The sequence below is a fragment of the Drosophila ananassae genome, chromosome 3L (assembly GCF_017639315.1).
Source record: "Drosophila ananassae strain 14024-0371.13 chromosome 3L, ASM1763931v2, whole genome shotgun sequence".
NCBI classification, from domain to species: domain Eukaryota; kingdom Metazoa; phylum Arthropoda; class Insecta; order Diptera; family Drosophilidae; genus Drosophila; species Drosophila ananassae.
In genome coordinates, this window is record NC_057929.1 from 3,452,368 (window position 1) to 3,479,953 (window position 27,586).

Genomic DNA, 27,586 nt, shown 5'->3' on the forward strand with positions numbered 1-27,586 from the left:
AGTGGTGGATACTGGCGACTGCACCAGTGGATGCAAAACTGGATAGAATGACAGGCGGCAGTAGTGGCAGGAGCCAGGGGTTCGATTTTGTTTAAAACATTTATTTTTCTGCTTTTTATTCACCATTAAATTTAAAACAATATTCAATGTTGTTAAGGGCAAAGGTGTGAATAGGAGTGGAGTGGGGCATTGGGAAGTTGAATGCGGAAGGGGACCAACTACTTCAATACTTAAATGGCTACGATTTTCGCTTAAATGTACTAAATTGTTGCATTAATTACACACAGTAATTATAATAATAATCCTCATCTTTGTAATACATCATAATAATCAAATATATTATTTGTTCATACGGAAATCAAAACGTACACTATTTGCATATAGAGATATATCGATTTATGTAGACACACGCACACACATCTATACAGTTTTTAATTCTATTTGTAAATGTTCATAATCATCTATCCACTACGAAGTGGTTTTAGTTTTTACACTTGATTTTTTAACTTGAAGCTTGTTGTATGCTTGTGTTTTTTTTTTGTTTGTTTCGCCTTAACTCTAGGAGGGCTTAAAACTATTTAACTTAAACATTGATTTGATTTCCCGTGAAACGTCTTGAGGTTATAAATTCCATGTTGATGTTGTGAGTGTCGTACTGATCTGGCGATCGAGGATCTGGATAATAATTCATAATCGTAGTCGTAGTCACAACAAAATGTACATAATAGGGTCCTCCAACCGAATTCGTTAACTGCGTGTATTACAAAAACTGTACATAAGGGGGCTAAACGAATCCCTGCTAGCTTGGCAACAAACGAAATTCAAAGACACTTGCAGTGCAAATTGGAAATTCGCCAACGAAATACTCTAATGGAGGGCTTCTTCAACTTCGAGCTTCTTCGAGTAACAACAAACGAGATATAAAAACGACGGTCCCACTCGAGGTGGTGGCCAACTAATGGCTAAAGCCTTTCGCGCGGCGTTTACAGATGCAGTCGGGCCAGCAGATTTCACATGATCGGATCGGGTCCCTGGCCCTCCAGGTCGGAGACCTGGCTTTGATAGTGCAGTGCGTCTTGGTACGCCTTCTTCACCGCCTTCCGCTCCGCCGGCTTCCGCGACTCCACCAGTTTCTGCTGGTCCAGCTGCTTGTCGATACCGAGGAGGTCAAGCTTGTTCGCGGGCAGCCACTGCCAAGTCCGCTTCACATCGAAGAATAAGACCAGAAACACAATCTCGTCCAGGCAGTTCTTGCGCAGCGCCAGAACGTCCGAGGGCGGGGCGGGTAAGGGCACTCCATTGTAGACAAATCCTTTCGGCGTTTTAGGATCGAGGATGAGGGCGGGATACCACGGATATCCCCGGCACTTTGCCCACACAAGCTGAAGAGGCTCTAACGTGGGTTTTTGGCCATGAGCCAAGGAGTAATTGTTTCGGGTGGACGTCGTATCCTCGGAATCCTCGCCTGGCTTGCTCCGGTTGTTGTTTGTCGTTGCAGCCACTGTGGTGTTTCGTCTCGCCTTGATGTTGTTTATCAGGGGCGAGGCGTTCGGCGTGGCCGAGCGCAACTTTCCAACCGTTTGCAGCAATGGAGGTGGCGTGGCCGTGGAGCTGGTAGATTCGCTGAGATTACTCCGCCGCTTACCGCGTCCCCGGGCCATAGCCAGGGAAGCTCCCCGCGCTATTGAGCCTGAAGTGGGCGTTGGTGTGCCTCGCGTGCCGATCCTTGCCGCCTTGTTTTGCCTCTCACTGAGCGGCTGCTCCTCATCGTCATCACTGGAGCTCCCGCCACTGCCGCCGCTGCTACTGCTTATGGCCATGTTGCCGTTGTTGCCTTGGCCATGATGGAAGCTGGTGTGCTGCAGGTCCATGGCGTCTGTGGTGCCATCCTGAGACGTGGAATCCCGCTCACTACGGCTTCGTCCACCGTCGCCATCCGCATCGCTAGCCTCGTCGCTGTCAAAGTCGGAGCAACTGCCTGACATGCTGAAGTCGGAGCAACTGCTGCACGGACTGCTCGACTGCGATGGTGCGTCGTCGCTGTCGCTCGCATCGCGCTGATTGTTCGCCCGATAGACCCGAAAGCTGTCGGGGATGCGCTCAAAGGGCAGGGGATCGGGCATAGCCTGACTTATTGCCGCCGCTGGGTTAGGTGACTTCTTCGGCGACATCGAGGCACTATGCCTGAGCTCTGGCAAACGACGATACCGGCCTTGCCGTTTGGGCGACTTGACTCCCATGCTCATGCCCAGCTTGCTGCTGATTGAGAGCGCCGTGGACGCTAGACTAGCTGCAGCTGCAGCTCCGGCGGACGATGCAGTGCCTACTCCCGATGCTAGTGCTCCTCCGCCACTGTTGCTATTCTGCGTCAACGCGAATCCAGAGGCTGAGTGCGGAGCGGTGGCCAGAACGTGATTCATTCCACCCAGTGTGCTGGAGGCAGCCGTCGCAGCTGTCGTCGCTGACAGGGAGCTTCCGCTGGCGCTGGTGGACTGCGTGCTGGAGGTCTGAGAGTTGTGATGCTCCTCCTTCACGGGCGTCGTCAGTGGCTCCGAGGGTCTTTTCAGCGCCGCCTGCGCTTTTCGCGTGAGCAGAATAGCCGTTCTACAATGAAAGTTAAGAAGTTAGAATGATTTCTTTTGGATTAGAAGGGAATCTCACCTCCTATTGATTCCCACGGGAGAACTGCTGTTGTTGAGACTCTTGATTGGACTACAAGGTGGCGTTTGGGTGGAGTTGAGCATGTCTTTGGATGTGTTATCCTCGCCATCTGCTTCACCCATGGAGTCTTCCTCTGTGTCCTCATCCTCGTCTTCATCTTCGTGATCCAGGTCCATGTTCATGGCATTAGTACTCAGCCGCTTGCGAGTTCGCTTCTTAGCAGGAGAAGTGTCCGGCGCCTCCTCCTCTTCGCTCTGTGATGGATTGGTCTGTGAGGAGTACCGCTAAGAGAGAGAATAGAAATTAATTTCAATCTGAATATTTAGAAATTAGACAAACTTACAGCTGCAAAGCGAGCTTTTTGTAGAGATTTCCGCATTCTCGTAATCTCTAGCCGGATCTGCTTGATTTTCTTTGTCCGGTAACTGGGATTCTTAAGCACCTGCGACTTATCGGCAAGGATGAGGAGCTTCTGCACCACATCTTCGCTGGCCGGCCCAGCCAGCAGCTGACGAAACTCTTGCTCCACCTCAGCTTCCACGTGGTCTACATGGTTGCGATGCGACCGCTCCAACAGGCCATCACGTTGCAGCTCCTTACGCACCTGGACGAACAGCGGAGCCGCCTGGTCGCGCATTCTTATTCCCGCGCGATAGAACACCGTGTCCTTGTTATTGTAAGCTAGGCAGTTTTGGATCATCAGGTCGAAGTCGGCCTCCAACTGTTCGAGTGAGGTGTACTGGCAATCCTTAAGGCGCTTCCGCATTGTCCCCAGATCCATAGGATGCTTGACAATGTCCGTGTAGTCGGGAACTTCACCAATGTCAACAGGTTCGCGGAAGATCTCCATGCTGTCGCGCGCCTCCAGTGAATCCAGAAGCTTGCCCAGCGCTGCCTCTAGCGGGTTCAGCTGCATCATTACCACCTCTTCGGAGATGCGAACGAAAGCGACCTTAAGCTTTTCACGTTTGCGCACCAGTTCGCATAGAAGGCGCGCCCGCTCAAGATCCTGGCGGAGGCATTGCCAGTACTTTAGTTGTCGGTACAGCTCTCCAGTATCCGGCGATCCCTCGATGCCGTTGCGCTGAATAACACCGTGGTTGTTGCCCTGACTCTGGAGGCGCCGCAACAGAGGCACTCCGTTACGGTAGTGACGCTTAAGCGTCCAATAGGCAATGATGCGGTCCAAAAACTCCTTCTTCCGTTGCATCGTCACCATTGTGGCGATCTCTTGAACACGATCGGGCGGAATCGTCGGAATGAGCACAACCGGTGCCGTGGAGCGCTTCTTGGCCAGTGCCTTCCGCGCCTCCCGCATCTTATGGCGCGTGTCTTCAAAGTCTGGCACGTTCATCTTCAGTTTAGCGTCCGCTGGCGTGTGGGCGTGGCAGTAGGCAAATTTCTGCACATGCATGGAGGAGTCGTTATGGCCGTCCTTGATGGTGTCCATTGTCATATACAGGCCGGCCTGCTGCGCGCAGGTGACATGGAAGGCCGCATAGCAGCTGTTTCTGTGGCACTGGATGCAGGCTCCCAAGCCCTTCTCCTTGCACACGTAGCAGGTGAGTCGCCAGCGAGCAGCAGGAATGGTCTCGATGGAATCTAAGGATAAAAATGTTAAATAAGTGTTCCAATCTCTGTTAAAAGTCAGGAGTACTTTACCTATCGGCTCCAGAAAAACGGTGTTTGCAAACCGAACCTCTGGTATCCACAAGGCACACACCACGTGCGCCCACTGACCGTGGTCCGTCTGCTTGAAGGCTCCTCCGGCATTTGGGCAAAGAACACAGTTGACAGGCTTGCTGGGGGACTGAAGGCATCTTCGGCACAGCCACTGACCCTCCGGGATGTAGGGAACGCCGTAGCAGTCTTGATGCACAGCCAGGTTGCACATGTCGCAGAAGAGAATCACGTTCGTGTTCTGGCACTCGCCGTCAAGACAGATGCAACAGACCGCGTCGTCATCCACCTCAACGCCCGTAGGCGTTCCATTGGCTGCAGCCTGAAAGTGCGACTCCTTTTCCAGCCTATCCATTAGAAGCTCCATGGTGTCAATGCCTACGGCGTTGAGGCCTAGGCGCTGGCGTTCATCGTTCATGTGCTCCAGCCAGGCAGAGTCCTCTTCGTCTACGTCGTACTCCACCTCACCATCCAGTTCCTCCAGCGACTTCTCGATGAACCGGTAGTAGGCGAGCGGCCGCGGGGGCGCATCAGGCACTCGGTAGTCGACAATCTCGGCCACCTTGGCGACGGGCACCTGGACCCGCGCCCAAGGCGCATTCTCTTCTAGCGGCGGTGCGTCGGCATTTAGTATGCAGCCCCTGGCTACTAAGGCGGCAAATTCCTCTTCATCTACGAGAGGCAGGGCGTCATCGATTCCCAATCTCACGCTCTTCCCGTCTAGGTTGAACGTTACGGTGGCTTCCTCCTCGTTGTACGCCACCAGGGATTCCGGGTTAGCGTATTGGTGGCGCGATGCTGATGCAGAGCCGCTTCCAGCACCACCTGCAGCTCCGCCACCACTGCTAGCCGAGGCGCAACCATTCCTGGACTCGGCTCCGCCACCTGGCGCATCTCCTTTAGGTGGGCGGGGTGTGGAGTGGTGTGCACCGGAGCGCGAACGCGCCTTTTTCCTGTTGGGCGTCAGCACTGGGGTCAGCGGCTGGGGGTTGTCGTGGTCGAACTTCATTAGATGATACTGCAAGCCCACGATCGTCTTGTAGTTGCGGTCACAGCCAGGGACCGGACACCCGAACGGTGGCTGGGCCTGCTGGCTCTTGACGCGCTTGCAGTACTCCATGGCATCGAAGTCGAGGCCCATGGCTCACCTCTGCTGCAGCTGCTCAATCAAGAGCGGGAGCGGGCGCGGGCAATGGCTTCTATGGGTGCTGGACGGTGCGGTACGCAGGCACTGTGTCTACTCCGCGGCGCGGGTGCTCATATGTACGTGCCACGGTGTCCAAGCAGAGCGCGCGTTTTTCTATCCCCCGTTGCTGGTCAATTTTCGCTGGCTTGTTGCAAATTTTTTAACAAATGTGCTAGAGGTGATAAATCTGGGCAACACACCATGGCGATACTATCGTTGGCGCATTTTCATTCTAGTTTTCCAACACTGACGGTGAAATAATGCTGGCCAGGCTAATTTTGGCTCAAAAAGGTCTTAAGTCACTTTACGCTACTTAAAATGGACAAGAAACAAGTCAAACCGGTTTAAAATTCAAATTTTTGTTGTTTATTTTAATACATACATATCCACGTTTTTCAACTCTACCAAATAGGGATGGTGGTTGTAGTAATTTCATGGAACTGGTTCAAAGTTACCAATGTTTGCATTTTAGGGAATGGAAAATATCTGCCTAAAATCGTATCAATTAAACTTAAAGCCCTCATTTTCCCATGACTATCTTGCCATAAATATTTTATTTAATAAAAAAAAGTTGTGACGATGTTTTTTATTTTGCGCGGGAACTTTTTCACCGATTGCAGTGTTGGAAATCCAAGCGCTTAACAGCCCGCATTCCGATGTTACGTGCCAACAGTCCCAAACAAAGCCGATGTTAACAGCTGCTGTCGCGCGTCTCTGCTGCCGCCATTTGAAATAAACGTTTGTGAAATCCGAAAAAAAAGTCGGAACTTTGTTTGTGAAATACTGTACAGATAGCCCCGATTTTCTTGCAAGATGGAAGACGTTGCGATGGTGCTGACCTCGCTCACGGACCTCCAGCGAAATCTGGAATCCCTGCGCCTGGTAAGTTTTGAGAATCTCAATAGTAGTCACGGCTCAACATGGCGTCGTTTGGTTTATAGACTCACGCCCAGGACCTGGACCACCTCTTCTACGGAACAGGGGCGGCCCTCGTCGACCCGGATGCCAAGGCGATGGAGACCGCACCGGAGGTTAGGAGTGGAAATTCGTCGGTCACACCACAGCAAACGAAGAAGCGGCCCAAACGACTTAGCTCTCTGATTGAGGATAAGGATGAGCCTCAAGGTAAGTCTTCTGCCGTGGTGTATGCGCCTTCTCTACATCCTTCTTTGCCAATAGTGGCGGACACAACAACCAATTCCACCGTACGCCAGATCGCAAGGATCAGCAACTCGCAGCTATTGGCTATTGCGGAGGACAACTTAAACAGCACGGCCTCTCTGATGCCTCCCCCTCCAGCACCTACGCCCGCTGCCGCTGATACGACTCTGAATTCCACTCGGCCGCAGCGCGCAGCCAAATTGAGGACCGAAGGATTGATGAAGGAGCCCTCGCTTTCTCGCAAGATGCGACGTCCCAGCAACGAGGCAATGGTAAAGGTGAAGTTGGAGAACGAGCAGCGTCCCTCCCAGTTCAACGCCGCAACCACCACAGCCAGTATGCAGGAAAAGGAACAAGCGCCGAAGGAAGCAGAGCCTGCTCCTGAGCTTGCAATGGATCAGGCAAATGCCGATGAGGAGAATGCCGAGCCGGCCAACAACTCACGGACTTTGCGCGTAAAGATCAAGCGAGAAAAGCTAAGCAACGAAGGTATACTTCCGACTCCAAACGTTACCAACTCCTCCTCGGTGGCTCTGGAAGCGACTGTGGACGAAGCCCGTCCGGATGAGACAGTGGCCAGCCAGGAGCCCGGCAAGAAGGGTCGCAAGAAGAAGAAGGACATAGCCGCCTGCCATCGGCCTATCAAAGTGGAGCGCTTTAGCGAACTGGAAACAAGGTCACCGGTGGCATCTCGCACTCGCAAGGGCAGCACTGAGTCTCGACCGAAACAGGACCGCTCTATTTACAAAGACGCCATGGAGGAGCCGCCCATCCAGGAGGTGCCCACGACAGCGGCTAATCAAGTCATTTGTAACGAGACGGTGACAATTTCCAATGCAACAATGGTCCTGGGACCCGCGCCAACGGAGGAAAGCATGCGTGGACCAGCAGCAGACGCCACCTTCGAGGTGTTCAATAGCGGCAAAAAGCAGACTGAACCAACCAAGCAGGACAGTCTTTTGACAGAGGATGAATCGCTGGAGGAAAAGTTGCCTTTGGCGAAACTTCTTACAAATGTCAAAGCAATGAAATTGCCGGCCCGCCCCCATGAGCTCTTTAAGTAAGCTGCTAAAATGATCTTAAAATTGAATACTATCTTATGCTATAAATATTTTCCCATAGCCCTCTCCTACAGAGTCCCGTGAAGATGCGAGTTGAGGCTTTTGAAAATGCGGCCAGTGCGCAGGGCAACTTGCGTCCCAAGCGGGTAAAAGATGTGGTAAGTTGTATTCTTAGTGGTGAGAGGTAACATAGAAGTCTCATTGTACAACTATTTATATTCAAATGTAAATTCTAACGCGAATATTATCTTTTCCCATTTCAGCAAAGTACGCCATTAAGTGGCAACACACCCAAGGTGGGCAGGCTACCTGCTCCCGCAGTTGGACGATTCTTTACGCCTACACAGACGACCAGCATGCTACCGGCTAGCTCCGCACAGCCCAAAAAGGCACCAGCAAGCGCCTCTAAGGCCACTACCCTGATGAAGACTGCCACCGGAACGAACTTAAAGAGCACAAACTCATCATCAACGAAGACCTTGTCGCGGGAAAACAGTGGCGACGACTTTAGAAAGGGACTTCACAACCTGGCCGAGGAGCGAAAGAAGCAACGGGAACAGAAACACTTACAGGCGGCTCTTCAGCGAGAAGCCAAGGATCGGGAACGGGCCGAGCGAATGGCCAAGGTGGCGGCCGACCGGATAAAGAAGCAAGAGGAGCGAAAGCGCATCGAGGAGCGAAAGCGACAGGAGCTGGAGGAACTGCAGCGCAAGATGCGGCAACAGGAAGAGGCCGAGGCGCTGAAGAAGGCCAAACTGAAGGAGCAAGAGCAACAAAAGCTTCAGCAGTTGACGGGCGCCAAGCCCAAGAAGATGCTGCCACCACCACCGAAGACAAAGTACACCTGGGAGATGCTGCACGAAGATGATTCCACCGACGATGAGGGCAAGGTCACTCACAAACGCCCGCCTGCGCCAACCTGGAGTCGAAGTAGGTGTTTCTATACTAATATCTTTAAACCTGTTTAACAATTTAATCTTTTCTATTCCTAGGCCATGTAAGGGGAGATGCAATCATCATGCAGAGCCACTGCCCCACCGATGTCATCGACAGCTTCTTCTCGGTGGCGCCTACCACGCCTGACCTGAAGCAGATATTCCCGAATATCGATCCCAGCCAGTTGAAACGGAACTCCAGCGTATTGTGGTCGACACCACCCCGCTACTCTGAGTTGCCGAAATACTAGCAAAGTAATCTTGTTCTCTATATCCGTAATCACACATGTTTATGCTTGAATAAATAAAGTTAATTGTGAAAAGTAAAACGGAGTACCGCTGCCCGATTCACTGTGGCTCTGACACTAATACCCAGGTGCTTAAGAACTATTAAAGCCGCCAGCGAGCTCAATTAATGGTTCGCTGGTGGCTGCTTGCCGATTCCATTAACACAGCAGAGGCCCAAACAATTGAAGACGTCGATTCGTGAAAAGTGTGAAAAGGCAAGAGATGGAAGCGAAAAGAAAAGAAAATAAAATAAACCAGAGGAAAACAAGCTTCGGAAAACAAAATTTCACTGGTCATGGGGCATGGTTTTGTGGCATGATGAGCACTCGATCGAATAGTCTGCCTCAATTCGATACTCTTTCATCATGTTTCCATTTCCAATGACACTGCCAATAAGAGATTTCTTTTCTACAAGACTCGAAAATAAATGTAATTCCTGCATTGCGAATTTGCATGATTAGCCCCGCCCGGTAATCACTAACTAGCCATTATAGTCTGGTTCGTAAAGCTTAATCCTCAATGGAAAGGCTGAACTGTGTTTGATTTTCTTTTTCGACTTTTATTGTTTTCCTATGAATAACTTCTTTTTAAGTTTACTTGATAAATTTATACAAAAAGAACCACTATATCTTTGGCAATTCCTATCCGATCCTTAAGAGGATTAAGAGACCTTATATGAAAAGAAAATTAGTTTTAAAATTTTTTATAAAATGTGGAAAGTGACCCCTTGCGAAGGCCATATCTTTGCCAATTTTCATCAGATCCTTGAGAGGAATACCTTAAACAATTCGTGGATCGATTCTCCGCCATTCTGCATCAAAATCTGATAATGAAATATTTTTTAGATTTTTTATCAAATTTTTTGGGGGGTCCCCTTCGGAATGCGGAAAGTGCATGGGGAGGACAATATGACCCCTTGCGAAGACCATATCTTTGCCAATTTTCATCAGATCCTTGAGAGGAATACCTTAAACGATTCGGGGATCGATTCTCCGTAAATCTGCGTCAAAATCTGAGAACGAAATATTTTTTAGATTTTTTATCAAATTTTGTGGGGGATCCCCTTCAAAATTTGGAAAGTGCGTGGGGAGGACAATCTGACCCCTTGCGAAGACCATATCTTTGCCACTTTTCATCAGATCCTTAAGAGGAATACGATTAATGATTGGTAGCTCGATTCTCCAAATATTTAAACTTCTTAAGCTTCAGCTTGAACAATTTAAACATGGCCATTTTCTAAAAAATAAAACAATTCATTATTGGATACTAATTGGTTTTCCTTTACTTAAAAAAAGAAAAAAATTGCAAAGGCAATGCCACAGGGAAACTGTCGCTTTTACCAAGACCTAAGCCGAATCCGTGGCTAAAACTCCCCATGCCCCAAACCGATGCCGAAGACGAGGCAGCAACCGATCTCAGCACCAGTTTGAGGCCTCGTCGGGTTTTGGTCGAGTCTTCGGATCCACCTCAGTCAGTCTGAGTCGAGCGGTTCAACGTTGCGCACCTGTGGACGGTTAGGCGGTTAATCGGTAGGCGAGCGAGCAGAGACGGCTAAAAGTGAAGAAGCCACCGGCGATCGTGGCCCAAAGTGCATGTGTGCGTGAGTGCGTTCAAATCTATGAATAAAAGTGAATAGCCAAGACGGTGCCCCAAGCTGCCAATGCGATTGTGAATGTGAGTGAGTGTGAGTGCGAGTGGGGAAGATGGGAAAAAAAAGTCTCTTTCTCAAAGTGAAGCAGCCGCAAAAGGCGAATATGTAAACGTATAAATGATATTTGTGCGAGACTCGTTTGTGTGTGTAGAAAAGCAAAATACATATATAAATACATACATACACATAACCCATGGCTGCAGCAACAAAAACATCAAAAAACTTTCTTTTTTTCGCGCTACCTTTTTGCCGCCGCCTGACTTCGACTGGAAGTTAGTTAGTTTTGTCTGCGGCTTTTGTTCCACAACGGCTGTGAAATTTGTTGCAAATTCATAATTTGTCCGCCATTTCACTCCCAATTACAAAAAGCCACTCTAGTGGGGGCCAACGGGAGTGGGAATGGGAATTAATTAAGATTTTCGCGAGAGAACCGCGAAACTGTGCAGAGCGAGGAGGCGCCGCCGCGTTGAGTATCCGCCATGTTGCATGTTCCCCCAACCGGATACGCGGTCCGTGGTCAAATTACTTGGCTATTGCAACCTGTCCGGCGGCCTACACATGTCTAAAGACTTGCAATACGATCCGCTAAATTGCTCTTAACTCCAGGCCAAGACCAACTTCAAGTCCAAGACCAGGTCCAAGTCTGAGAGCAACTCTACTGCCCACTCCCGGGTCCCGTTCCAGCACTTGATACTGTTAGTTGTGCCATTTCGAGTGCACTTGTGCCAATTTTCTAGGCAGCAGCTGTGCCGCTGCCCCTGTCGCTTGATTTTTGCTTTTCGATAATTTAGAGTTTTGCATTCCTTAAGCCGCAAAACCGCAATGGCTCTCGGCCGGGCCAAAACCTGGAACTCGAGATGGGTTGGCGAGATCTTCAATTTGTTGTCTTGTTGTTTTTTGCAGTTTCGTCGCTTTTCCCAATTGGTGAAATTTTTTTGTATATTATTAACGTTATTTATGTGCAAAAATCTAATTGAAAAAATATCGTGCAATAGAAAAGCACGCAAAAACATCAATCAAACGCAGAGATAACCATCGCATGATTAATGGAAATGCTTTGAGGTGAGTCCGAAGTGGAGAAACAGAAGCCAAACAAGAGTTCGGATGGGGAATTTCTAGAGAAATGCCTGAAACCTTAAAGGATCGTCAGCCTTAACTTCTTCCTTAATGAACAGACAACTTTTTGCATAAGAGCTTATGCAATTTCGAAAAGCCGGACGTCATTCTTAACTCTCTTTTTAATCGTCTCTTTCCACCTCTGTCAATAAATATCCACTCCATTCTCCTTCTCGTAACCCAAACCCAAACTCACCTTCAGCTGGCCCATCTGCCTTGGCTGAAGTAATGGTTACGCAACGGACTCTCCGAAATATGGCTTATAAAAAATCACATGAGTCATTTAACTGCAGAAGATGAAAGAAATGAAAACTAATTACCAGCGGCAACTTCCGTTGAATGTTGAAAGAGTCCAGAGTTCGGGGCGAAAAGAAAGCAAACTTGGTTAAATAAAAATTATTTCAAGGAAAATGTAAACAAGCGCCAGCGTGGGCGAATCACTCATTGGAAAAGAAACAACAATCCGCTGAAAAATGGAGTCATTTAATGACAGACTAGAGAATAACAATAAAGCATACAGCCCACGATGAAAATAGAGTTTGTTGTGGTTTTGCTCTTCCAGTGGTTTAGGTTAAACTTTCTATTTCACTCGGATTCTTCGAGCGTACTTCACAGATTTCAAGGTTCCTTTGCAGACCGAAACCGATTTTGAGTGTAAACAATAAACAAAGCAAAAGAGCTGCCAAAAATCGGCCCTGGACTTGGCTAAATGGCAGCCGGCATGACCGGTTCCATCCGGCTTTAAGATCACGTATATGTGTAGTGGCAACCTTTAGCTTACCTTTCCTTTTGCTACCTTTTTTTTGCTTTCACTTTCCATCTAATGCCCAATGCTCGGCAATTGCTTCAGTTGCTGCTAGGCGGCTATACTGCTGCTGCTGCTGCGGTTTACGATCCGGCATCTTGTTTTGGCTTCTGATTAGCAGAAAGATATTCGTCTATTGGGTAATACCGAGCACACCAAATCGAAAGCTGTAACACTGTAGATCTGATCTAAATGATAAACGCCAAGTTTGCATTGGAATTTCACTTTTGCTTTTGGCCCGACACCTCAAATTGTGCTCGGACTTTCGCTGCAACCAATTTCTGAACATCTCAGACATCAATCAAAATTAGCATTTCAATCAGCCAAGTTCAGTTAGTCGCCCGGAATGAAACTTCACACTTTATGTAATCTTGAAACAAAAACCAAGCCAAAGTGTATTTCCGAAAGTATATTTTCTTTCTGCGCCGCTTAGATATCAGGGTTTGTTGACACCTCTGAAAAAGTCAAAACTAAGCCGCCGTTTTTGTAAATGCTAATGTGTTTCTTTTTTGGAGTACTGCTAGTTTATGAGCGGTTGGCCTACGGTTGTCTGACGTAATGACAATTACGGCTTAAACAGCTGACTTTTGTGGCATTTTAATGATGGAGAGCTCTGATTTTTCGGCAATTCCCACAGTCCAGACGAAAGACTTAAGACACGAACTTGATAATAAATGTTGATTTCTTTCTTTATTTCAGAATAAAATAAAAAATGCCTCATCAAAATTCGATTGTTTAATAAAAGTACAATTTCTGCCAAATCATATTTAATAATTTCAAAATAAACACAAGTGAGAGAGTCTCAAAGGAATACAGAGTTTATGCAAAAATGCGACGAAAGTCACAGAGTTTAACACACAATAAGCAATCGAGGAGAGGCCGGGCCGGAGACGGCGGCGGAGGCGGTGGAGGTGGAGAAAATAGGAGTGCTACCTTCCCATCGTCAGCAGTATTCAACAATAGAATGCCAAGAGTCTATCGACACTTGATGGTCGTCACCATGTCGACGTTGCCCCTGGCGCTTTTGCTGCTCTTCGTTCAAACAACAGGTAAGTCTTCTCCAGAAACGTGGTTTCATTGACGGGGCTAAGCGGGAAAAGGGGCGGGGCGGTTCAGTGGGTGGGGGTCATGTCAGTGACAGGCCCAACAAAAGAATTTCACATGCATTCAGTTAATAAATTGAGCCTTAATTGTGGGCCTTGTGGCAGTAGAAACTTTCACATCAGGGGATGAAAGTGCAGATAGCAGGGTTATGATCTCTCAAAAATCCTAGGATAGGTTTCTAAAAAGATGCAGAAAATATGCCAAATATCTTGTTACTTCCAAAGGTTATGATATAATAATTAACTATTTGTGATTAATGATGCAGGAAGAGATTCTTTCGGGTTTCCACGAGTCATTTCACAAACCATGTTTTCTGCAGAGAAAAGATCTCATGTGCAATAATCATAAGTTTTCACCAAGGGTTCTGCTCAACTGCGCATTTAGTTATTACTGGCAAGCTCAACTTTTTCTTCACGTGAGCACAATTTTAATTTTTAATTTGTTACGTTTCCAAGGAATGTCTATTCACGAAAAGAAAGAAGTAAAAAGAACTTGCCACGATGATGAAGATGCTCGAGGCAGTCTCAGTCACAGACATTTTTCATCCGCACTGTGTACATGTTTATTCCTCTTCATTTCTGTGGCTCATTTTCGCCTTCGCCTTCGCCTGGTTAGAAAGCTGGCGTCTTCTGCATAATTTATTAGGCGTTACTAAGAATGCATAGAGTGACTGAGTACCTGCCTCGAACTGTGCCAAACGCAATGAAGTGAGCTAACAGTACTGAACTGTACTAACTGTCTGAGTACCCGCACAATTGTCTTCAATTGTTGGCTCGAAGCTTACCGAGAAGTTTGTTAATTTTCTGTTTTAGCCACTGTAATACGGGTTTGACCCACAAAATCTTGGCAGATACATCACCGCGCTGGGTGACACATTTCAAACCGCTACAAAACAAGAAAATGTGTCGATGATATCTCAGATGTATCTGGATTATCTAGGGTCGATCGCAACTTGGCTTTGAATGATTCATTGGCCCAGGCTGGAGTTGCACAATTGTGATTATTCATACCGGATTCAGTGGGCTGAGCCGATGGGGCTTGGTCTTGGGTTTTTTGTATCGGATTTGGTTCCATTTGCGTGACGTGCGTGAATCGAAGTTAATTAACGTTTATGGTGACTTCAGAGTGCGTGGCTTACAATGGGCAAGTGACGGTGGCACGCCGAGCTTATGTAAGCTGGAAAAATAAAGACGTCATTAGACAGTGCAAGTAGTCTTTAAAGTGCCTTGTAAAAACTAATCAGAATGAAGTAGCATAATTAGAATAGACAAAAAAAAGGTGGGTCTTTTAAGACCTAAACATAGTTAGAGGTTGGGAATTAGGTAATGTGCAAGTCAACATAATTACAAACCACATTTAATTTGTCATAATTAAGGAAGTAAATTCTGAAACTCATTTTACTTCAGGACTAACAAGTATTTTATTGCACAACTTTTAAATGATTTTCAGGAAAGAAACTATAGTTAGGTCCAATAGTTATAGGCTATTACTTTTAGCTTTAGGCTCTAAAAAAGCAGGACTCAGAAGCCATGGCAAAAAAATATAAGAGGTTTCTCTTAGCCTTTTATGGCTTAAGCCATTTCGGCCTAGGGTTCTCCCCCTCTTGTAACCGCAACACATGCATTCCAATGAAAGCTTTTTCAACGCCAGGCAGCCACTGAAACCGCTTAATTGCACGAATCCGGCCAGATCTCAGCGGGCTGGAATGAATTAAAGCTAACTGCACTGTTTACTAAGCCATTCGAGGCAACAAACCTTTCATGCAGCTAATAAGCCGCATTAGCATGCAGCGGATAGAGCAGAATTTACATAGAGCCGGGCACGGGAAAAATTGGGTGAAGTGAAAATTATTTTACAGCAAACTTAATTAAAAGAAAACAGAATCTTTCAGTTATGAGTTAGTGAAACAGAAAGAAGCATCAGTTGGTGTGGTGCTACGGTTAACCGTTACACTAAGTAACGGCGTTTCGGGGCTTTCGATAAACAGAGCCAATTGAAATCGCTTTTGGACGCTTTCCAGCCACGGAAAAGTGTCAAAGAAAGCGCCATGAGTTGGCCCTTTGGTAGCCCATATTCCCATATTCCGGCCAGACTGAGTCAGCGTATTGGCCATCTATCGAGTGGTCTGAATCGGGTGACACTCTAACCCGCTGACTTACAACTGCAACCTGTTGGATTTTTCATTTTCATGCTCTTGCCTCTTCTCTTTCAGACAAGACCATAAAGCTGATTGAATTTTCAGATTAACGTTCCCCCCACCAGTTTTCCCTGGCTTTTTTTATTTCTTTATTTTTTTTTTTTTTGGCACATTTCTGTTACATGGCCCACTTGGCCGGAGAGCTCTGAAGAGGTAGAAAAAAAAATATAAATAATCAAAAAAAAGAAAAAGAGTCTACCTTATTCGAAAGAGGAGAAGAGAAGAAAGAAGCCGCCGAATTGCAGGCTGAGCAGAAATTTATCGCTTGACTTTTTATTGGGTCAAGAGGCAGGTTCGTTCCTCCGGCAGGTTTTTATAATTTTTGGCCACGGGAATCTTTTTGCATTCTTGGTGGGCTTAACGTTCACAGGCTGGGGCTTGCCAAGCAATTAATAAGGAATTTTGAGCAGCTTGTAACAGGTGGATCAACCGTTTTTTAATTCCACGATGGTAATAAAAGTGAAATTTTATTTATTTTCAGTTTAGCAATTAGAGTGAAATTCCGTTAACATATTCTTTATTTTAATTAATATCATTTTATTGCGGAATCATTAACTGAAACTAAAAGCACGTGCCTCTCATTATGATTTGCTCTGAATATAAATTAGAAAATATATGTAATGAGTCGGTACTTTTTGTACTTACTTGAGCATTTATTTTACAGAATCATTTGAAGAAACCAAATCACTTCCTTTCCCTTTCCAAATCGAAACTCTCCAGCCACTTCACTCCGTCATCAGTTTCCCTTCTTGGCTTAGCGCGACTCGAGTTCATAATCAGCTCACATGCTGATCTCTCATTTTCAATTAACTTAAACGTTTCTCCACCCTGGCGAAGAGCATTCAATTAGCACTGCCCTGGCTTGAGCTTGGATGCGATTCCCAATCAAAACACGAAACCGAAGCCGTATCAATAACTGCATACTTTCCCTTTCCCATGAGAAGAGAAGCGACTCTCGGAGGTGGATGCCCAAAATTGTACAATGAAATTCAGCACATCGAAAGTTGCCTGGCCTGCTCAATCACAAACACACACACACACATTCCCTAAACTTCTGGGGGCCGAGTGGCAGACACAGTGAGGGGCAGGACTGGGGGCACAGTCACACACCCATCGCAGCAGGTATGGCCAACTGAACCCACAATTTATCTCGTCTTTCCCTTCGCCTCTTGCCAAATTGGTTGCTCTTTGTTCGTTCTTCTTTAATGGGTGTCCTGAGGCGCTGCGGGTCCAGATTAAATTGCAGTGAGCGGGAGAAGGGAAAGTATGGGTCTGGAGACCCTTTCATGTGGCGGCGTTGACAATCAATGAATATACTCTCTTATGGTATTGCAAATTTGTATCCCCCCAGCGGTTTCCAATCGGAATGTGGTGTATTTCCAGTTTGCCTTATACAAAGAATGTTTTTGGTTGTAGCTTTTTGATACATTTTAGAAATCTTGACTCGACAGAATATATTTTACTCCCATACCTAGAAATCTGTTAAGATGTAATCCTCTTTCCAAGACTGTTTTTTCTATAAGACGTTCCAACCAAAACAAAAGACTTAGGCAACAAACTTTTCTTCTAAGATCTTTAAGCGACAAACTTACTTATGCAGATCTTTTATTTGCAGGTCCGGCTTTAGGCTTATAAATGTAAATATTTCCGACACCTGTTGAAACTTAAAAGATAAACTGTATTCTAACTATAGTTTACTCAAAGAAAAACAAAAGACTTAGGCAACAAACTTGACTGCCGAGAACTTTTATTATTTTCAAACCACGTTTGATTCAGCACCAGAATGTGCAGAAAATAGAATTCTAAATACAAAAAGACAACAAAACGAAACCCGGGCATAAAAATCCGTTAAATGGGTGCAGTTAGCTGGCCATCCAAACAAAACAGACGCCATCATGACACAATAATACCCACGCTCCTATACCCAAATCCACTCATACTCGGCCAGTTCACCCATTTCTATTTGGCACGCAGTTAGATATAGCCTAATAAAAAGCTGGCTGACTGACTGACTGACAGTCTTGTATATAAAGTGGGATTCTTTCTATTCGAAGAGCCGGTTCTCTTGGCCACTAGCTTTGGACACACACACGAACACAGTGGCAATCTTGAACTTGTCACAGACCATTAAGACCATATTGGCTGGCAACTTGTTTCCGTTTGGCGGTTATACATAAGCCGGCTGGCTACTGTGGGTACAACGACCCAGTTTCAATGTGGAAAAATATATAGAGGCGACTATACCTACCTTTCAATCAATAAATTCTACCACCGAATGTTGGTCAGCGGCAAGATCTTCTGGCCGATTTGCCTGCAGGGGCGTCTTCTGTTCCCATTCGCTCTCCGTCTCTAACTTGGTATTAGAGCCATCCATCGAATGTTCCGTTTTCCCATCCGAGAGAACTGAGAGAAGTGTTTTAATTGTTTAATTAGTTTCAGAGGCTCGGCCATCTTGCCAACCACTGGGTTACTGACCCAAGGCAAGCTGCTGCCCGCTGAGATATTCTGGTGGCATGTTTAAGGGGCAGCAACGATAGCGATTTAAACTATTTTTACGAATTACCCACGAGATCGTGTAGATCGTCTATCGCCAAGAGAATTGCAGCTAGTTTCAGACTCTTAGCTGGCCATTATGGTCTTGTTGTGGCCGGAATGGAATGCAATGTTCTTGTTCTCTCCCACCTGAACCTTAATTAAACATGTGAGACAATTAGATTTCATAAGAGCCGGCATTTAACATGGAGTAGCAAGGGAGGCCCCTTGCACAATCCAGAATATTTTTCCAGATTCTACAATCTGCTAGCCACCAAGCGTATCCCAGCATGTTTCTTTGGTCATTATTGGTTTTCGAGATGGCTTAGACAAGCCCCACGGAGGCACCAAAGCGTAACCAGCTAAAGTGGCTGCCGCATCTCCAGAAGCCTGGTCAAAACAGAAATGCAGTCAAACTGCAATCGGTTTCAGCCTTGGCATTGGCACCGACTTTGGCTTTGGCTTTGGCTCGGACGCTAAGGCGGTTAGATCAGCCTCAGACCTTGATTAAGGTCATTCGCTTTGCAACTCGGCCACAGTGACCAAAAAACAACATATCTGAATAAAAACAAACCATGTTAAAGAAATGAAAGCTAAACCAGTTCTTAGCATAAATAAAATATGGCAAAAATGATTCAAGAAAATAAACTTTTTAATTTCTAGTGAAGAAATTTTTGGATAGAATTCTTAAATATTTCTTTCAAAATATACCATTATACGAACAGGTATTAGTGGGTAAAGATATAGATGGTGCAGTTTAGTAAGTCTAAAAAATTCCTTTCAACATAAATAAGTGGCGGGCACGCGCTACCAAAAGGAGAAACACTCGTGCAATGCCGAAGGCCAAGCGTCATGGTCACGGTACCAAGGCGGAGAGAAAAACCAAGAAATGTGGAAACGGAAAAGAGAAACTTCTCTTTTTCCAGAGAAGTGTTTCGATTTCACCAGACTTGAGTTCAAGCCATGAGGGGTGAGGTTGCATTTTCCTAGTAGACTTTGTTGTTGCCGTTGCCATCGTCACTTTGTTAATTGCAGTGCATGCATTTCGGCTCGAGAGCAACAAACCTGGCCAAGACGCTGTTCAAGTTCTACCCTACACCTGTGCTCCCTTCCCACCGGCAGTGGCCAATTGTGTGTGCAGACAAGTCTTGAACAACAACACCAAACAGTTGACGGGTTGATTGCACAAGTGCTCGAGAGCCTGGGCGACGGATACTTTATTTGCTTTGCTAATGAAATGCCCCAAGAATGACGTAGCACCTCCCCCAGGTGGAAATAAGCGGAGCAGAAGGCACTCAGGTACTGCCGCTTTCCCTGGCCATTCAATTTTATCATAGATACCGCCTCTACGCCCACATCGAAAGCCGATTGACTGCCCAAAGAATCAATTAGCATTAAATCAAACTTTTAATAGCCAAGGCAACGCCCAACAGGAAGGAGCTCTTGGGCAGAGATTCTTGGGCTTTTGGACTAGGGCGTGGTCGTGTTTTGATGGCATTTGTAGATGAGGAAACACAAACCAGCATTTCTTCAATAGAAATCTTTGCCGAAGGGTCTGCCCATGTTTAGTTATTTTTATGTTTATGAGATTTATAAAAGATGAAAGAAACTTGAACAGCCAATAGACATAAAAGAGGCTCAGAGAATGAAATTAGAAAAATAATCCGATGGCATTCGATGAGATTTATTGACTAAGATTTTGTCTTAAGAAAGGCATTCACCTTTAAATCTGAAACAGTAGATAACATTGTGATGGATTGAAATAAAGAAAAGTGAATGCTTCGAAAGCCTCATCTTTTTAAGAGCTTAAAAATAATGGAATTCCTATCATTGATTAATAGTTAAAGCCTTTTTTGTAATGGTTTGAAGCCTCCAACTAAGACATCAAATTATAGAAAATTACATAAATGAATTAATGGTGAAAACACAACGAATTGTCGAGTGCCATTTGCAGCCAGTCATAAAATGATATGATTGCATAATCCAGCCTTCTGTCACCTCCTCCGAAACATAGGGCAGACATGGCGTATGCGTAATGTCTGGGTACGTGTGTTAAATACAGAAATCGAAACTGAAAATGTCGTATTTCATAAACAATTATCTTCGCCAGCTTTGCCCACATTAAAGGTGAGCGCCAGGCGGATTTAATTTTGGTTTCTGCTTTGGCCACGTTGTGAAATAGTTGAAAAGTGCAGCGAAATAGAAAGTGATTTCTTGTCGGCAATTTGGAGGCGCTGAAATTGCCAATTTGAATGTATCCAACTCCATCTAAAGTCTGGCCTAAGTTGGGTTTTTTCCTTGAGTCTTTCGTCTCCAAAGAAGGTTGGGCACAAGTCGTGCGTCCTCGTTGAAGTAGCGTATAAATTAGTGTAGGCAAGCGCTGGAACTAATGACGATGTTGCTGTCGTTGTTCGTGTCTCTTCTGTTGTTGTCATATGTAGGTGCATTCAACCCGACTGGCCTACACCCGTGTCTGCGTCGTTTATCCAGGAAGGGGAGTGGAGAGACTGTGGATAGGAAGCAGGAGACAGGGAGTCAGTCAAGACAAGATTTTACTTTCATTGCGAAATGGCCGTGAAAGTGTTGCATGCCCCGCTCCAAAATGCAATTCAATTTTCGTATTCCAAATTGCGTTACACATTCAGCCAGGTATGTCCATGTCTGGCGATTTCACAGCCGCCGGCTCACTTTTACTGCCAGGCGAGGCGCCACTCTCCGTCCCACCGTCGCAATCAAAATCCCAATTCCAGATCTCGCGCTCGAATCAATAAAGAAAAATCAAAAGGAAAAACTGGAAAATTAACAAAAGCAGAGCCAGGAAAGTGAAAACTGTGTCGTCGCCTTTTGTTTGGTTTTGCCCAAAAGGAAGCGTTAATTATATCAAAATTGCAACAAATACCTGGCACATAGAAAGTGAAACAAATATTGTGTATTTCAATCAGGGTTGAGCCAGCAGCCAGTTTAGCGACAGGTGAAAGTAAAATCTGTGCCAAAGTAAATCGAAAAACCACAGAGACCCACAAAAAGCCGCCACCAACACTCGGCAATTGGGTTAAGCTCAATAACTAAACGTGTTTGGGACTAAGCGAGTGTGAATTATGATTGTTGTTTCAACCTTAAACTGGTTCTGGCCTACCCTACATAAAGCCCAAAAGATGACATGCACTTGACAACCCAAAAAAGACCCAACAAGAGATCCCCACTCTTAGAAAGCCAAACACGGAGAAGTGGCAGGCAAATAAATCTTTTCGAAAAGGTGCCAAAGAAACTTTAGGAACTCATTGGATTCTCAAAGACTCAATAGATAGAAGAAAAGATCAATGGAGTACCGATAAGACAGGTTAATTTTTGACACCTTTTTGTTTTGGTTTGAAGAAAGGAATTCTTTCAAATTATTTAGATCAACAACTTTTATTTTTCGAGCTTGTAAAAATGTTTGTTTTGATCGATATGCCTTGCATTTTCATTAGACAAAAATGTTTAGCTGTATTTTCTAAAGTTTGCCTGTCACATCCAAAGAAAAATTATGAAAATTAGCAGCAATAACTCAGAGTTGGCATGCTTTCAACGCTTGACGTAGCAATTTGTGAAATTCTTCCTAGGCTGCCAAGCGAATGCAGATACGACTCGAGGGCAAGTTTGTACATATCTTAGTGGCGGGGTACTCAGGGTAATAAGTAATGTGCCTTCACCATTGTGACAGATATGGCATATCCACATACCGCACTGGCAAGCTAACAAAACCCACAATTTTGAACGAAAGCAAACACAATTATACCCACCGAGAGGGAAAAGAATACAAAGACCGAGGCGCAGACTTGACATCAAAAACAAATGATGCCTGGCTGGCTTTGAGACGGAGATTGAAACCGATCCGAGTTGGCCGGGGCCGGGATGGGATGGGCTGGGCTTTGTTTTCCTCTCAAATGCAAATGAATCTGGTTGACAATGACAAAGTGGCAGCAGGGAAAGGGAGGGACGCGTTGAAAGGGGCGGGGCAGGTGCATGCTGGGGCAATTGAAAAGTGAAATCTACTTTGGGAAGATTCATTCTCTGCGATGCAAGGAAATCGCTCGACTGAAAGTTGCTTTTCTTTTGAATTTTATAAAGTGAAAAATTTCCAAAACATACTTTGATAAGCTGACACTTCAATCGATCAAATTTCATTTTATGGTAATAAAAATCATATCGAAAGTATAGGTGTGAACAGTGTCTTAATGAGGTATTATACTTTAAGTGTCGGTTCAAGCTTCAAACTAAGCAGAGTTCAAGCTTATTTTTAATTTAAATTATTAAATTTTGTGTGGGCTATCGAAAATAGTAATAGCAACTCTCAATCATTAACAATTTGCCAATTTTTAAACTGCTATTGTAGCCTGCTATTGTTTAAGGTTTTCATTTTGTTTATATTTTCGACCAGTTAAATTGCCAATTAAACTAATAGGTAGTTAAGAAATTTCAAAGCCAATTTGCAGCTATTGGCAAGAGAAGATGCAATTTTTTACAAACTTACATTTTTAATAGTAGACTATATTTCATGTATTTTCTTTCCTTTGCAGCGGGTCAGCACCAAAGCATTTCGCAAATCTCTCCAAAATCAAGTAGCTATGGAAGCTCTGATGGGCTGAGCATCGAGAGCACCATGGCGGAATCCGTAAACGGACTTGCGGACAGCCGATCACCCCCACAAGATCTTGGCGACAATGAAACCCGAGCGGATCGCGTAGAGCGATCGGCATCACCCATTCTACACGAACGCAAGGCCGCCGGGCCCAACGATGTGCATGTGCCAGAGGAGCTGGAGAAAGATGTGTCTGCCGGACGGTACTTCCACTACAACATCAAGCCCACGGGCACTTATGAAGGTCACGAAGAGCAGCCGGAAAACACGCATCAGCGGATCCGGGCTGGCAAAACCCTGGACGGCGGCAGCACACCCATCAAGAGCAGCAGCAGTCGAGAGGATCAGTCTTTTTTAGGGCGGGGGGACCTGCGACCGCTAGTGTCGGGGTCCCCTATCCGGCCGAGTCCGAGCAGTTCTGCTACCTTGGCGATGGCGAGCAGTGCCACCCAGATACCTCCTAGTCCCCGACAGAACGGCAATCCTGACATCCAGGACATAATAACCGGAATCGTAAAGCTCTTGAATGGAAATGTCAATGTTCATGCCAACACGCAGGGTGTTCGTCGTCCTTCGGCCAGTAGGATCAACAACCGAGGTCCGCCAAGGATTTCCGAAGCCCAGAATCTGCCCATTGATTACGAGGCCCAGAAGCCGGGAACCTCAATGCGACCACCACCGTATCCTTTCGACCGACCGGAGCGTCCTTTCATCACGGGTGTACCCATTCCCGAACAGATTGTGCCCGTGCGTCCCGGTTTCGTAAGCAATCGTCCTCCCTGGTATCGGAACAAGCCACGCCCACCGATCGCTACTAGCGTGGGCGGCAGTCGGAGACCATTGCCACAGTACAAGCCACTACCAGCTCCTCAAGTGCAGCCCACTCTGCAAACGCAAGATCAGTTGGAAAAGGAGAAGGATGCGGAGAAAGAACAAAGCCAGCAGGAGACGCAGCAGACTGGAGACGACACCATCCCGCCGACAGACACCACCTACGACTCGGAGTTCTCCAACGAAGACGCAAATGCCCAGTACATAGAGGTGTCTGACCAGGATACGGATGCCAGCACTGGAACTGGTGGTGAGGTGGAAGACGAACTGCAACCACCTCCAGCACCACCGTCGACGACCAGTAATCCACCAACACCGCTCACCAAAAAGAAACACAAGCCCAAGCCGAGCGGAGAGAAGATCAAACCCGAGGGTGGCTACACCACCGTCATAGAGACCAGTTCCGTGGTGCACACGGTAATGGGCATGTCCTCCACGTACGTGCCCATGTCCATGGACAGTTCCGAAGGCATCGGTCTGGATCCCTCCACCGAGGAGGTGATCTTCATGACGGCGAATCGCACCCCCGGACTGGACACCAGTGCCACATCGATCACGACTATATCCACAACATCCTCAGCGCCGCCAGTCATCCAACCTACGTCCTCCAAAGAAATTACCACCTCCACTACCACCACCACCACCTCAACCACCACCCCGCCTTCTAGTACAACCACTACAACCACAGAAGGCGCGCCTCCCAATAACTCCAATGCTAACACCAATGCCACCCAGCCCGCCTCCTACCACCCCCGTCCTGGGATCGTACTCGACGATCCCGAGTTCAAGCCCGGTGGTCGGCCACGCCCTCTTAACCAGCGACCCCCACCCCAGTCGCCACAGAACCCTCTTCTGCCAGCGGTACAGCCCACCCGACAGCATCTACCCCCGGGTTACGGGGAGATCTTTGACGTGACTCTGTCCGCCATCCAGGGACCAGGCCCGAAGGGCAGTGGTTCGCAGCAGACGATCAACATAAAGCCATACGGGTCCTACGGATCAGGGCAGGGTGGAGGAGGAGGTCAGGGCGACATCATCGTGTCGGCATCAGGTGACGAAGGCTTCGTCTCGATCGATGGCAAGCGCACTTACATCAATCTCTTTGGTGATCCCACAGATCCCCCAGCGGCAGCCACAACCCCAGCCACGCGTCTGCCCCAGCTGCCTTCCGGTTCCGGATCAGCTCCAGGAGGCAGTGCAGGTGCCAGTGGTAGTTCGCCGTCTGTCCCCCCGAATGCTGTCACTCAGAGCAGTGGTGGTTATGTGGTACCGGAAACGGAGGTGGTGGACCTTCAAGGACACAGCAAGCCGGGGGGAGCAGGAACAGCAGCCGGAGCTGGAGCAGGATCACCCACGACGAATGCAGGACCCACGCGACCCCACTACCGCCAAAGACCAACGCAGCCGCCGGTGAGGATCGACACCTGCATCGTGGGTGATGATTCCACTTGCGATCAGGCCCAGCATGAGCACTGCAAGACTGACAGTGGAGTGTCCAGCTGCCACTGCCGACCAGGTGAGATTTCTGACTAAAAATCATTGGGAATGCTTTGGTAACTCCTTTTCTTTAGGCTACTCGCGTCGGAAGCATAGGGAGCCATGTCGACGGGTCATCACCTTCCACTTGGGCATGCGCGTGGATCGCATCTACGAGCACCGGATAGTCTGGGACAACAAGCTTATGGATCGCCACAGTGAACCATTTGGCCAACTTAGTTATGAGTCCATCAGAGCGGTAAGAATCTAACTGGAGATTTTAAGCTGAAAAAATTAATAACCAATTACTATTAGCTTGATTCGGCCATGTCGATGACTCCCTACTCGGATGAGTTCATGGAAGCCAAGGTGAACAATATTTACCGAGGAGATCCCAACCTTGGAGGCAGTGGTGTCTTTGTAAACATGACCATAAAGGTAAGTATCACCAGGAATGACCAAAGATCGCAATTAACAAAGTCTTATCTGCTTTAGTTGGACGAGAGTGTGGAGACCCTGAGACCCAATCTGCGTAGTGACGTCCAGAAGCATCTCTTGGGAGTGCTTCACCGCAGGAACAACAACATTGGAAACTCTGTACTGTACGTGAGCTCTCCAGAAGGTGCAGTATCCGCACTCCAGGATCTTGACGAGTGCCAGTCATCGGAGTTGAACGATTGCCACCCAGGAGCCAGTTGCACCAACACGTGGGGCAGTTTCCGCTGCTCTTGTGAGGAGGGACTACGGGATCCCTGGGCGGACCAGCCAGCAAGGGCAGGACGAGAGTGTCAGGCGTGTGCCGACTCCGTTTGCAACAATCATGGCACCTGCAGCTATAGCGATGATGGCGGCCAGGTGTGCACCTGTGACTCCAGCCACTACGGTGCCCAGTGCGAGATCGATGGCGAGGTTCTGGGTGTGGCCATTGGCGCCTCAGTGGCAGCCATCATTATTATTGTTCTGACTCTGGTCTGCCTGATCATGTGGTCCAGGCGCTGGCAACGGGAACAGAAGAACGCGATGGGATCCCCAGTTTTTGGATATATGAACACGGCGCCATTGAAATCCGCTGGATTACCTCAAGCCGGCTATCAAGTCACGTTGGAGGATCGAATGCGATGGGCCCAAATCGCGGATGTCATGGCTCAGACCAATCACTACGGGGTGAGTATCCATTAGTTAGAATATCTATCGGCTATTTAAAATAATTTTTAATGATTCCATTCTGTATTTTCAGGCGGAGCCCATCGGACCCACTCGACCTTCCTCGGCGATGTTTGCTTATCCCACTCTGGGCGCCATGGGAATGGGAACCTTGGGCGGGATGTCCCTTCAGAGTACCATGCAGATGCATCCTAGTGCCACGATGGCCCCGCCCGTGCCATTGCCAAGGTAATTCTGGATGTCCTACTTATTTGAATCATTAACTAAACCCTTTTCTTTGTGGACTCAGAAGACTTGGCCTGGGTTCGCGATCAAATGGAATGCGTACGCTGGAGAACTCCAGCTCCAGTGAGGAGGAGGACCGTGCAGATCTCTTGGGGCGGAACTTCCAGGTGCCACGACCCAAAAGTCGCAGCAACGGCAGCATAGCGGTATAAAATCTGATATTATTTATTTATTCAAAGTAATATAAATTTATTTCCTTGAAATGTAGAATCAATCCGGCATCTACTACGATGTCGATTATGAGCCATCGGGCAACGGCATTGGCAACACCAGCGTCGATCATCTGTACGGTTCGCAGAACCAATCCGTGACCCACTCGTCGGGCATCCCGGGTCCCCAGGGCATCCCCATGAGCACGTACACCTCCGGCAGAGCCCCTAGCAGTTACTATATGAAGTGACCCTGACCGGATTGACTCCAGCACCCCTGTAAATAGGAAACCCAGGTTCAAGGCCTCAAAACCCTTTTCCACTGCAGTCCCTGCGGCGACTGCAGCTGAGACGCGTTTAGGACGGTACCGCCCTTCGTAGCACTAGAAAGTTTTCGGTAGAATCTTAGTCTTACGGATACTCTTAGGCACTATCTAGAAATAATTTAAAGCAAGCAACAACTAATCATTAATTGTAAACCCTACATTAAACACTTAAATTATTTCACAGCTGTCCACAAAAAGTCAACTCCTTAGTTTAATACTATCGCCTATATTATTTTATGTAAGTCTGTCTGTAAACTTAGTTAAGTGCATGTCTGTTTTTGTATATAAACGAATAAAAGATCTTTAAGAAAATAAATAGTAAAGTATTTAAAATATTTTATTTTGTTTCAATGCAAA

The 27,586-nt window shown here is 46.9% G+C and overlaps 3 protein-coding genes across 8 annotated transcripts; 2 read left to right on the forward strand and 1 right to left on the reverse strand.

Moving 5' to 3' along the window:
* Window positions 1–373: 373 nt before the first annotated feature.
* Window positions 374–5,770, reverse strand: LOC6495090 (peregrin). Its single transcript, XM_001959049.4, has 4 exons — window positions 4,324–5,770; window positions 3,005–4,263; window positions 2,662–2,945; window positions 374–2,604 (listed from the first exon to the last, which is right to left on the reverse strand). Exons 1-4 carry the CDS (start codon window positions 5,480–5,482, stop codon window positions 1,011–1,013), a joined length of 4,296 nt encoding a protein of 1,431 aa, XP_001959085.1. The 5' UTR covers window positions 5,483–5,770; the 3' UTR covers window positions 374–1,010.
* Window positions 5,771–6,117: 347 nt separating this feature from the next.
* On the forward strand, window positions 6,118–9,013 carry LOC6495551 (inner centromere protein). The gene is made up of 6 exons (XM_001959050.4): window positions 6,118–6,409; window positions 6,469–6,652; window positions 6,707–7,748; window positions 7,811–7,907; window positions 8,013–8,679; window positions 8,742–9,013. The coding sequence occupies exons 1-6, from the start codon at window positions 6,341–6,343 to the stop codon at window positions 8,933–8,935; spliced, it is 2,253 nt and encodes a 750-aa protein (XP_001959086.1). The 5' UTR covers window positions 6,118–6,340; the 3' UTR covers window positions 8,936–9,013.
* Window positions 9,014–10,412: 1,399 nt separating this feature from the next.
* LOC6495552 (flocculation protein FLO11) lies at window positions 10,413–27,334 on the forward strand. 6 transcript variants are annotated; one of them, XM_001959051.4, is made up of 11 exons: window positions 10,413–10,656; window positions 11,527–11,685; window positions 13,244–13,593; window positions 22,937–24,880; window positions 24,947–25,345; window positions 25,401–25,564; window positions 25,621–25,743; window positions 25,801–26,469; window positions 26,543–26,697; window positions 26,759–26,900; window positions 26,963–27,334. In XM_001959051.4, exons 3-11 carry the CDS (start codon window positions 13,374–13,376, stop codon window positions 27,152–27,154), a joined length of 4,008 nt encoding a protein of 1,335 aa, XP_001959087.2. In that variant the 5' UTR covers window positions 10,413–10,656; window positions 11,527–11,685; window positions 13,244–13,373; the 3' UTR covers window positions 27,155–27,334. The 6 variants fall into 6 exon arrangements, with proteins under 6 accessions (XP_001959087.2, XP_032306828.1, XP_032306832.1 ...); XM_032450937.2 differs by having other exon boundaries at window positions 22,937–25,345; XM_032450941.2 differs by having other exon boundaries at window positions 22,937–25,345; window positions 26,762–26,900.
* The last annotated feature ends 252 nt before the right edge of the window (window positions 27,335–27,586 follow it).